Source organism: Bombina bombina, chromosome 10 (genome assembly GCF_027579735.1).
Source record: "Bombina bombina isolate aBomBom1 chromosome 10, aBomBom1.pri, whole genome shotgun sequence".
Lineage (NCBI taxonomy): Eukaryota > Metazoa > Chordata > Amphibia > Anura > Bombinatoridae > Bombina > Bombina bombina.
The window spans coordinates 60,811,450-60,824,643 of NC_069508.1; the positions used below are offsets into that span (position 1 = coordinate 60,811,450).

At 38.6% G+C, this 13,194-nt stretch overlaps 1 protein-coding gene across 1 annotated transcript in view; it reads right to left on the reverse strand.

Annotated features, from left to right (window-relative positions):
* LOC128640712 (P-selectin) overlaps positions 1-13,194 on the reverse strand; it is a 149,526-nt gene that overhangs the window by 73,016 nt on the left and 63,316 nt on the right. Inside the window, exon 2 of the mRNA XM_053693139.1 lies at positions 10-97. Coding sequence (XP_053549114.1) covers positions 10-97 — 88 coding nt within the window. The remainder of the gene's footprint in view (positions 1-9; positions 98-13,194) is intronic.

Genomic DNA, 13,194 nt, shown 5'->3' on the forward strand with positions numbered 1-13,194 from the left:
ACTTCTTACCATAAGATATAGCTGTAAAACAGAGCAACTGGAGATTCTTCCACTTGCTGCAAACATGACGAGCTGTTGTATGAGTTCTGACTGATTCCTACAAATTAAGGGGGAAAATATGTTAAAGGGACAATCTAGTCAACATGAAACTTTCATGATTCAGATAGGGCATGCAATTTTAAACAACTTTCCAATTTACTTTTATCATCAAATTTGCTTTTTTCTCTTGGTATTCTAACCTAGGTAGGCTCATATGCTGATTTCTAGACACTGCTAGCTCATGTGTGTCACATAGATACATTGTGCCCACTCCTGTGAAGTTATGTATGAGTCAGCATTAATTAGCTAAAATGAAAATCTGTCAAAAGAACTGAGATAAGGGGGCAGTCTGCAGAGGCTTAGATACAAGGTAATCACAGAGTAAAAACTATATTAATATAACCATGGGGAATGGGTAATAAGGGGATTGTCTATCTTTTTAAACAATAAAAATTCTGGAGTAGACTGTTGTGGCATACATAACCAGGCTGTTAATGTAGAATCATATTTACAATGTACTTTCTACAGGAATAAAAGATCACAGGAGGAAAAATAAAACCATGGGGCCAATTTTTTTCAATGTCTGTTCGACATGATACGCTGTAACGTATCAGACATTGCTGAATATCGATAGCATACGCTGTCGGTATTTAACATTGCACAAGTAGTTCACCAGAACTGCTTGTGCAATGCCGCCCCTGCAGATTCGCAGCCGCAAACAGGGGGTGTCAATCAGCCCGATTGTATAGGATCGGGCGGATTGCAGACCGCAGCCTCAGAGTCAGCGGGCAGTTATGGAGCAGCTTGCTCGGTAACAGGGGCATCATGCTCCATTGTTTGCAAACAGCTCTTTTACTTTTATTTTGATATTCATTATTCATATTTTCAGTATAAATTGTGGTTTCTACAGTCAAAAGAAAATATTCTCTGTAGAAAAGCTATGTAAACAGAAGACAATAGCACTAGTTCATCTCCCATCATCTGAGTCAGGAGAGAAATATTTTTGTATCTGAAATAGTTGGCTGAGCTCAGACATGCTTTACCTGCAGACTAAGACCATTTTTATGGACATGTCTTTGAGAATAACAAGTGAACAAAACAATTATTTCAAATACAAAAACAAGCACAAAGGATTACATTCCCATAATTTTTATTTCCTAAAATAAGTGTAAAAAGTAATTTGAAAAACATTAAGAGGAAACAAATTTTACAGTACAGTGTCCCTTTAAGTTATGATTTTTAAATTGCAATCAACTTTCTGTGCAATAAGAGCTTACACTCTTGGGGGCTGATTTATTAAGAGTCGGACGGACATGATCCGCTGTATCGATCATCTTCGCCCGACATCGCTGAATGCTGACGCTGTCGGCATTTAACATTGCACAAGCAGTTCTGGTGAACTGCTTGTGCAATGACCCCTTGCAGATTTGCGGCCTTTCGGCTGCTAGCAGGGGGTGTCAATCAACCCGATCATATGTGATCGGGCTGATTGCTGTACGGTGCCTCAGAGGTGGCGTACAAAGTTAAGGAGCAGAGGTCCCTTGGTGTTGTCATTTAAATGTCACGTGACATCAACGGGCACTCGAAGCATGTAACAGTATACTGCTAAAGGTCACATACACTGCAAATATATTTGATTCAGTGGTAACTTCAAAAGAGGCAACTGAAAGCGTGTTGAAAAATTGTTAGTTTTAATCACATTTTGGGGCCTATCAGGCTCACCAGAAACAGCAGTTATGGAGCAACGGTCACAAAGACGGTTGCTCCATAACCCTGTCCGCCTGCTCTGAGCAGACGGACAGACTTCGCCACAATTCAACCCGATCGAGTACGATCAGGTTGATTGACACCCCCTGGCCGCGAGTCTGCAGGGGGCGGCGTTGCACCAGCAGCTCATGTGAGCTGCTGGTGCAATGCTGAATACGGAGAGCGTATTGCTCTCCGTATTCAGTGAGGTCTGTCGGACCTGATCCGCACTGTCGGATCAGGTCCGACAGACTTTGTTAAATAGAGGCCTTTGTCTTTGATCACAAATTATCAGTTGCTTTATTCTAATAATGATTTCTGAACATCAGCTGACATTGTCAGTTGTGTTATTCTAGCAATCACAATAACATTATTCTCTCTCTAACACAGTTGATAACTCCTGAAAAACAACAAAAAAGCCATATTTTCCTTATTAATCTTAAAATATTGATATTAAAAATTGAAAACCACATAATAAAAGAAAAACAAAATGGCGATTTATTGGGCACAAGCAGTTCACCAGATTTATTCTGGTGAACTGCTTGAGCAATGCCGCCCCCTGCAGATTTGCGGCCTTTCGGCCGCTAGCAAGGAGAGTCAATCAACCCGATCATATGTGATCGGGCTGATTGCTGTACGGTGCCTCAGAGGTGGCAAAATGTCTTGTCTATTAATAACTCTCTAACACAGTCGATAACTCCTGAAAAACAATAAAAAAGCCATATTTTCCTTATTAATCTCAAAATATTGATATTAAAAATTGAAAACCACATAATAAAAGAAAAACAAAATGGCGATTTATTGGACCTAGTATTTACATTCTGGTTAACTGCTTGTGCAATCCGCCCCCTGCAGATTTGCAGCCTTTCGGCCGCTAGCAGTGGATGTCGATAACTCCTGAAAAACAATAAAAGAGCCATATTTTCCTTATTAGTCTCAAAGGCCTCTAGTTATCAAGCCGTCAACCTCAAATACGCTGGAATTCTGCAGCGTATTTGTGGCGAGCCTGATCCGCCTTAGTTATCAAGCCCTTTACACCGGCAAAAGTAGAATTTAGTGACGTAAGCTTCGATCCGCCGGACTCAGTCCGACACAGATCGATTCTTACATCACTCCAGATGTTCCGCACACAGTTCGGCACTATCTGACTACTTTTGCTAGTTATCAAAAAACTAGCAGGTACGCTCGGCACTTTTCCGGCCCAGCGTACCTGGTTTTCAAACCACCGCCCTGGAGGCGGCGGATCCCATAGGAATCAATAGCGAAAGTTCATGTTCGCTGCTGCCAGATATCCCATTGATTCCTATGGGAGCTGTCTACACCTAACACCCTAACATATACCCCGAGTCTAAACACCCCTAATCTGCCCCCCCACAACGCCGCAACTAAATAAATGTATTACCTCCTAAACCGCCGCTCCCGGAGCCCACCGCAACTATAATAAAGTTATTAACCCCTAAACCGCCGCTCCCGGAAACCGCCGCCACCTACATTATACCTAGTAACCCCTATCCTGCCCCCCCTATACCGCCGCCACCTAAAATAAATTTATTAACCCCTATCCTGCGGATCCCGGGCCGATCAGCCAATAGAATGCGAGCTCAATCTGATTGGCTGATTGGATCAGCCAATCGGATTGAACTTCAATCTGACTGGCTGATTCAATCAGCCAATCAGATTTTTCCTACCTTAATTCCGATTGGCTGATAGAATCCTATCAGCCAATCGGAATTGAAGGGACACCATCTTGGATGACGTCCCTTAAAGGAACCTTCATTCGTCGTTAGTCGTCGGGAAGAAGAGGATGGCTCCGTGTCGGCTCGTCTGAAGATGGCTCCGCTCCGCTCCGGATGGATGAAGATTGAAGACGCCGCTTGGATGAAGACTTCAATCGGATGGAAGACCTCTTCAGCGCCCCTTGGATGATGACTTCTGCCGCTCTGGATCTCTTCTTCGGTTCCATCGGTGGGTCGGCTGGCTGAAGACAGCTAAAGGTAGGATGATCTTCAGGTGGGTAGTGTTAGGTTTATGTAAGGGGGGTTTGGGTTAGAGTAGGGGTATTTGGGTGGTGGGTTTTAATGTTGGGGGAGGTTGTATTTTATTTTTACAGGCAAAAGAGCTGTTTTCTTTGGGGCATGCCCCGCAAAAGGCCCTTTTAAGGGCTGGTAAGGTAATAGAGCTGGTATCTTTTTAATGTAGAATAGGGTAGGGCATTTTTTTATTTTGAGGGGGCTTTGTTATTTTATTAGGGGGCTTAGATTAGGTGTAAGTAGCTTAAAATTGTTGTAATATTTTTGAAAAGTTTGTAACTTATTGTTTTTATTTTTTGTAACTTAGCTTTTTTTATTTTTTGTACTTTAGTTAGTTTATTTAATTGTATTTAATTGTAGTTATTTGTAGGTAATTTATTGAATTAAGTTAATGATCGTGTAGTGTTAGGTTTAATTGTAACTTAGGTTAGGATTTATTTTACAGGTAATTTTGTATTTCTTTTAGCTAGGTAGTTATTAAATAGTTAATAACTATTTAATAACTATTCTAACTAGCTAAAATAAATACAAAGTTACCTGTAAAATAAATATAAATCCTAAAATAGCTACAATGTAATTATTAATTACATTGTAGCTATCTTAGGGTTTATTTTACAGGTAAGTATTTAGTTTTAAATAGGAAGAAATTATTTAAGTATAGTGTAGTGTTAGGTGTAATTGTAACTTAGGTTAGTTTTTATTTTACAGGTAAATTTCTCTTTATTTTAACTAGATAGCTATTAAATAGTTAATAACTATTTAATAGCTATTGTACCTAGTTAAAATAAATTGAAAGTTGCCTGTAAAATAAAAATAAATCCTAAGATAGCTACAATATAATTATTATTTATATTGTAGCTATCTTAGGGTTTATTTTAAAGGTAAGTATTTAGTTTTAAATAGGAATAATTAATTTAATAAGAGTTAAATTTATTTAGATGTATTTAATTAATATTTAAGTTAGGGGGGTGTTAGGGTTAGTGTTAGACTTAGGTTTAGGGGTTAATAATTTTATTACAGTGGTGGCGGTGTAGGGGGGCAGGATAGGGGTTAATAAATTTATTATAGGTGGCGACGGTGTAGGGGGGCAGATTAGGGGTTAATAAATTTAATATAGGTTGCGGCGGGGTCCGGGAGCGGCGGTTTAGGGGTTAAACTATTTATTTAGGTGCGCCAGGGTCCGGGATCCGCAGGATAGGGGTTAATAACTTTATTATAGGTGGTGGCGGTATAGGAGGGCAGGATAGGGGTTAATACATTTATAAGAGTTGCGGCGGGGTCTAGGAGCAGCGGTTTAGGGGTTAATAACTTTATTTAGTTGCGGGGGGCTGCAGGGGCGCCGGTATAGGGGGTAGAACAGTGTATTTAGTGTGGGTGCTTAGTGACAGCTTGTCAATAAAGCTGTCAAAAAGCCGAAGAGCAGCGAGATCGGATGAGTGATAACTATCACAGTCCACTGTTCATCGCCCCATACTTGGTGCGCGGCTTTTTGACAGCTTTTTTGATAACTTTGGTGAACGTATTCAGGTCCACAGCGGCGAAGGTAGGCGAGCTTAGGCGGGCGTATTGGGCCGGCGAAGGCAGGTAAAGTAGACGCGTTGATAACTAGAGGCCAAAATATTGATATTAAAAATTGAAAAGCACATAATAAAAGAAAAACAAAATGGTGATTTATTGGGCAAATGCAGTTCACCAGATTTATTCTGGTGAACTGTTTGTGCAATGCCGCCCACTGCAGATTCACAGCCTTTCGGCCGCTAGCAAGGGGTGTCAATCAACCCGATCATATGTGATCATACAGTGCCTCAGAGATGACAAAATGCCTCATCTATTAATAACTCTCTAATACACTATCGCAGCTGAATTGCCTGTATGTTGATTAATCTTTTTAACCCCCTTATGCTGTCATGCCGTCCTAACGGTTCTGGGTTTTAAGGGCATTAAGACGGCATGGAACGTCCTACCTGGCGTCCTGCAGCTTCCCCTTTAACGCAATCAAGAATCGGACTGAGGGGCCTGCCGCAGGTTTTTACATCGGAACTTTGTTCTTCTGATGTTAACACTTTGATGCAAGCACAAAGGGGTTAATCTGAATTGTGTCCACCCTTCTTTAGTCTTACTGTGTTCTTAGATTGTCCAGTCCTTCAAATTTAATGTACAGTGGGTAGCTGGGGCACTTCCTAATTTGCTTAACAAATAAACAATTTTATGAAACTAGGATATGGTTGAAAATAATCATAAATAGACACAAGTCTCAACATCTATTCAAAATGTAGGAGCAAACAAAAAGACATAGGGGACGATTTATTAACAGTCGGACGGACATGTTCCGATGTATCGGATCATGTCTGCCTGACATCGCTGAATGCCGACAGCATGCGCTGTCGGCATTTAACATTGCGCAAGCAGTTCTGGAGAACTGCTTGTGCAATGCCGCCCCCTGCAGATTCGCGGCCAATAGGCAGCTAGCAGGGGGTGTCAATCAACCTGATTGTATGAGATTGGGCGGATTGATATCCGAGATAAGGAGCAGCGGTCTAATAAATCGGCCCCTTAGAGATAAATTAGTTTAATACAAGAATTAAGAGGTTGGTTGGGAGATATACATATTGAATGCATTAGCTAAAAAACATGCAGACTGAATGCTCAATTTCTCCAATTTTTATATAACTGCTTATTTTTTATTTTTATAGGGCAATTTTCATTTTTACGACTGAGTGTCCCAGTCAGAGCAATGATTTAACTCCTTGATTATCAGAAATGCACATGCAGCATAAATCACTAACTCCCTCACACCAGACCCTGTTTACTCTTTTAGTCCCCCTATTCAACCTCTTGGCTTTAATATAAATGTATTATCCTCACCCTCTTATACTCAGCCCCCACTAACACATTTTGCATCATCATTAAAGGAATATGAAACCCAATTTTTGTAATTCAGACAGAGCATACAATTTAAAGAATGTTTCCAATTTACTTCTATTATCAAATTGGCCTCATTCCCATAGTATTCTTTGGTGAAGAGATACCTAGGTTGGCTTCTGGAGCAGTAAATTACAAAAAATATTGCTGCCATCTAGTTCTCTTACAAATGGATAACATTCTTGTAAAACTACTGCAATATAATGCTCTAGACATGTGCACGTTTCTGAGCTTGCGTCCCTGCTTCTTTTCAACAAAAGATTCCCAAGAGAAAATCTGATAATAGAAATTAGGAAGTTAAATTGGCCCTGATGATGAAAACATTTTCAGACCCATGAGAAACTGCCGATAGGGATTGAAACTTCAGCAAAAGTCTGCTCACATTGCCACTCATCTTTGACCTTGTCAGTGGGGGTGGGGTTGTAATTGAAGTCTTCTTACACAATATAGACCAGTGGTTCTCGACTCCAGTGACCTCAAGGCCCAGTAAATTTTAGCTGGATGTGTCCAGGGCCCGGTAATCATCGTGGGGGGGGGGGGGGGGTAGTTGTGTTTATATGTCAGTTGGGAGGCTGTTAGCACTAAAGGTATTTACCTGTGGTGTCCATGGCTGGACTTGTCTGTTCCTTGTCCCGTGCTGTTTTCCCACCAAATGGCTGTTACGTGCAAATAGCGTGCATGCAAAGTGGTAATCTTATAGGCCCACAGCACCATACATAGGGAATTATGGGTGGTGATCAATTCACATATAGACTGTGCCTTTTCTGTAGAAAAAAAAATGGTTTCTGTGTAGGAACACTTCACACAATGCCTGTGTAAATTTAAATTCGCTGTACATTCTATAGATAACACACACTGGAAATTCTCGCCATGAAAAAGCTGGTGAGACTGATATGGCTTAAAAGGGGCATCAAACGTGGAGGTCAGTGCTTTGAATATTACAAGCTCGTGGTGACGATTTTCCCATTAAAACACAGGTTACTCCCACTTAACGCACAGCAAACTCCCATGAAACACCTATATCTACGTCATTTCTGAGATCTACCTTGCTAAAAAATAAACTTTCTATTAAATCTAAAGAAACCTAAAAGATATATATATATAAATATAATGATTTACCTATATGTATCTTATTGTGTAATGAGAGCATATATATTTTAAGTATTGTAGTGATTTTAAAATGTTTTATTTTTCTTATTGGGTGTTTTATTAGGGTGAATATTTATATTTAGCTATATAAATATGTCACAGAAGGCAGTATCTGTGATAATATGTCATATAAAACAGTATCTATGACTTTATAGTTTTACATAACTGTATTAATTTTAACATTGCAAAGTTAAATAAATGTAGTTATGTAAAATTCTTTATGAATAGTGACTTCTATGATATATTATTATCACTAAAAATAAATCATCATCCTGAAAAATCATGCAAAAATAAAAATAAAACTTTCTTAAAATAACATCAATACTTAAAATATATATTATTACATTATACAATAAAATATTTATAAATGAATCATGGTGCTTGTGGCTCCTTCATGACGGCGGTGGCGGCTCCACCTCAGCGACGGTGGCTCCTCCTGGACGGTGGTGGCTCGTCTTTGTTGGAGGCATCTGCTCTTGGTGCTATCCGGCAGTGCACTCATTTTTTTCTTTCAGATTCCCTTTTCATAGGAGTGTCTTGGCAGTTCTATTGGCTGAATTAAAGGAATAGAAATGAGATATTGGCTGATTTGAATTTGGTTTTAAACAAATCAGCCAATAGAACTGCCAGGACACCCCTATAAAGGGGGAAAACCGACAGAACTAAATTAGTTTGCTGCCAGATAGCACAAAGAGAGGATGCAAGAAGAAGAGATACTGCCGCCGCCATGAAGGAAAACCAGCAGAGCCGCCGTTGCCATGGAGGTCTGCCACCGAATACCAGAGGATTTGCCAAAGCCTTATGGATTACATCTGATGAAAAAAAGAAGAGTCCTTTGTTTTTTTGTTTTTTTATGCCTTTTATTTGCCTGTATTGTTGTGGATTACTTTGGGGATTTGTTTTGGGGGTTTTTTGCAGGTTTTTTTGTTGTTTTTTTTCCCTGGATTTGTTTGTAAAAATAATTCTGCATTTGTTTGTATCATTTTTTTCTGGATTTTTTAATATATTTTTTTCCTGGATATCTTGGATTATTTGTTTCCATAGATTTTTCTTATCATTGAGGATTACATCTGTTGAAGAAAAGAAGACTTTGGATGATGAGTATTAAATATTTGTTGTTGATGTTTATTTTTTGTTTTTTTCTTATTGTTGTATTTCATTTTAATGTTTATTTTTTTCATGTTTATGTAATTTTGTGTTATGGTTTCTTTACTTTGTGGTTGTTTTTTACTTTGGTTATTTATTGTTGTGCTGAGTAATGTTTTTCTTAATTTTCTTTAGTTTGTAGTGGGCTTAGCTTGCATTAGGGGTTCTGTCGTGTAAGGAGTTAATAGTGTAGAGGGGTTAGGTTGGGGTGGTGGTTATGGTACTTAAGGAGTTAATACTGTAGAGAGGTTAGGTTGTGGTGGGCTTATGCTGCGTAAGAGGTTAATACTGTTGAGTGGTTAGGTTGCATTTTGGGTTAAAAGTGTAGTGCTGTTTATTTGGTTAATATACAAAATCAAAGGTGAACACTAAATAGATGTGTACATTTAAAACATAAAAACTGACAAGATAAACAAAAATATATATGTGTATACAACCCCAAAGGTAAGGATATATAGATAGTTAAAAATCAGCAACGATAGTTCATAGGGAGCAGTGATTCAGAGAAAATAGTATTTCCAGGACGTGATTGTTGTGACATCCATACACCTCCCGGGATAAAAGGAGAAACAAATAATAGTGAAGTCTGTTAATATAGAGGTATTCAAAAAGGTAATTTAGTCACACTTTTTCAAGCTTTAACTTAGCTCATAGTAAACGGCTGTTAGGTACAAAGCCCCTTGGATGCCAGATCATTGGAAGAACTGACAGATCAGATAGAAACTAATAGTTTCAACAAAAGGAGTAAAATCATTAACAAGAATGTTGAAAAACTTAAATCTGAGATAAAAGAAATAAAAAGGAAAAAGTATTTAAGGGATAAAACGGACTACAGAGAAAGAAAAGAAAGACATTTTAAAAAGAGAGAGAATTTTAGTAAGAACAGTTGATCAAGTAAGAGAATAAATTTGATACCTATATTGGCATTAATAAATTTATGTGTAATCTAACGCTAAAAAAGTATTTAGTAAATGTCCCATTACATCCAATAATAGTGAAATAAATTAATTCAAACATCCAAATTTGATCAAACTGGTTTGAAATCAAGTGCAATGGATACATTTGTAGAATAAGTGACAAAAGATGTAGATAAAATAAAGAAAAACTTTAAATTTTATCTTAATAGAAATGAAAATCAGGCATTGAAGGAATTAGAGAAAGATCACAGTATTGTAATTAAGCCTGCTGATAAAGGAGGAGGGATTGTAATGGAGAAAGAGATGTATCAGAAAGAATGTTTTAGATAATTAGAACATACTAAAACATACATCTTACTTAAGAGTAATCCAATGAATACATTTAAAACCACCCTGGAAAATGTTACCAGTGAGGGCTTTAGAAAAGAAATTTTGAATAAAAAAGAACTAGATTTCATATGCCCGAAATTCCCAAAAATACCTACCTTTTACATACTGCCCAAGATTCATAAGGACAAAGAGAATCTCCCGGGGAGACAAATAGTCTCTGGGGTAGATTTTCTAACAAGTAATTTGCTATTTTAGGTAGATAAATTACTACAACCTTATATAAAGGAAACCAAATCATACCTTCAAGAAATCTTAAGTATCTTGCAGATTTTAAATACCATAAAATGGGAACCAGATTGGTGGCTAGCAAAGGATGTTTGTCTGGGCTGCACTCTGCTCTCTCACTGTTGACATGGGATTTCTATAACGTAGATAAACAACAGAACAGGCGCTGCATGTGTGTATCAGCAAACCAGCTAGCTGCACTCTGGTGGGCAGGAACACTGCATCACAGGACCACATCCGATCAGAGTGCAGCTAGTTGGTTTGCTGTTAAATATCCAGCTCGCATCTAATAGCACATTTGGGGTGCTTGTGGCAAATGTGAGTACCCTGTTGACTTATTGAGCCTAATATGTGCCCTGATTATACTGATACACACATGCGGCTCCACTTCAGTTGTTTATCTATGGTATTTGTATGTATGTATGTTTAACTGATTCATCTTCACTCCATATTATTTATCCTTAAGATTTGGCATACCGTGATTCCTGTTGCTCGTGTTTACTTACCTTATTTGGGGTTTCTGACAGAGCTTAAAGCGGTTAAAGTTGCTGATCATTCACCTTGTGACATAAGACTGTATGCAAATCAGTGTGTTTTAATAAAAATTGTTTTAAGTTTTACCTTGGAGTTCCTCACTATCCTTGGGAGCCGAGTGGGCTTTGTACCTAACAGCCGTTTACTTTGAGCAAAGTTATAGCTGTCAGTACATGTCCTTTTTGGATACCTCTATATTATATTAAAAGACTTCATATTGTTTGTTTCTCCTTTTATCCAGGGAGGTGTATGGATGTCACTGCAATCAAGTCCTGGAAATACTGTTTTCTCTGAATCCCTGCTCCTTATGAACTATCTTTGCTGATTTTGAACAATCTATATATCTTTACCTTTGGGGTTTTATACACATATAAGTTTTTTGTGTTTATTGGGTTGGCCTTTTTTATAAAAATAATAAAGAATAAACAAATGTATTAACATTTTTAAATAATACATTCTTTTTATATTCTCTTAATTTGTGTAAGCTGCCATTTGTTTATTTGGTTGTTTAATGAATGCACAAAATATGCACTGAATATGTGCTCGTATATACTTTAATTGGACATACACACTAGGCACATTAGAATACACAGAAAGTATCAGCTTGTATATAAGTTCATCACACACATAGGGGCCTATTTATCAAAGGTCTGGCGGACTTGATCCGACAGTGTGGATCAGGTCTGCCAGACCTCGCTGAATGCAGAGAGCAATATGCTCTCCGTATTCAGCATTGCACTAGCAGCTCTTGTGAGCTGCTGGTGCAAAGCCGCCCCCCTGCAGATTCGCGGCCAGTCGGCCGCCAGCAGGGAGGTGTCAATCAGCCCAATCGTACTCGATCGGGTTGATTTTCGGCGATGTTATGGAGTAGACGTCTTTAGACCGCTGCTTCATAACTGCTGTTTCAGGCTTGCCTGAAACACGGGCCCTCAAGCTCCATTCGGAGATTGATAAATGGGCCCCATTCTAGGCACAGTACACACACAGAAAGTACCATCTTGTATATAAGATTATCACACACACACACACTAGGCACATTACACACACAGAGAATATAAGCCTGTATATAAGTTCATCACACACACAGACACTAGGCACATTACACACACAGAAAGTATCAGCTTGTATATAAGTTCATCACAGACACACACACACACACTAGGCACATTACACACAGAGAAAGTATTAGTTTGTATATAAGTTCATCACACACACAGACACTAGGCACATTACACACACAGAAAGTACCAGCTTGTATATAAGTTCATCACAGACACACACACACACACACTAGGCGCATTACACACAGAGAAAGTATTAGTTTGTATATAAGTTCATCACACACACAGACACTAGGCACATTACACACACAGAAAGTACCAGCTTGTATATAAGTTCCTCACACACACACACACTAGGCACATTACACACACAGAAATTATCAGCTTGTATATAAGTTCTTCACACACACATTAGGCACATTACACACACAGAAAGTATCAGTTTGTATATAAGTTCATCACACACACACTAGGCACATTATACACACAGAAAGTATCAGTTTGTATATAAGTTCATCACACACAGACACTAGGCACATGACACACACAGAAAGTATCAGCTTGTATATAAGTTCATCACACACAGACAGACACTAGGCACATTAGACACACAGAAAGTATCAGCTTGTATATAAGTTCATCACACACACACGAGGCACATTACACACACAGAAAGTATCAGCTTGTATATAAGTTCATCACACACACACAGACACTAGGCACATTACACACAGAAAGTATCAGCTTGTATATAAGTTCATCACACACACACAGACACTAGGCACATTACACACACGGAAAGTATCAGCCTGTATATAAGTTCATCACACACACACACGAGGCACATTACACACACAGCAAGCATCAACTTGTATATAAGTTCATCACACACACACACTAGGCACATTACACACACATAAAGTATCAGCTTGTATATAAGTTCATCACACACACACACTAGGCACATTACACACACAGAAAGAATCAGTTTGTATATAAGTTCATCACACACACACTAGGCACATTATACACACA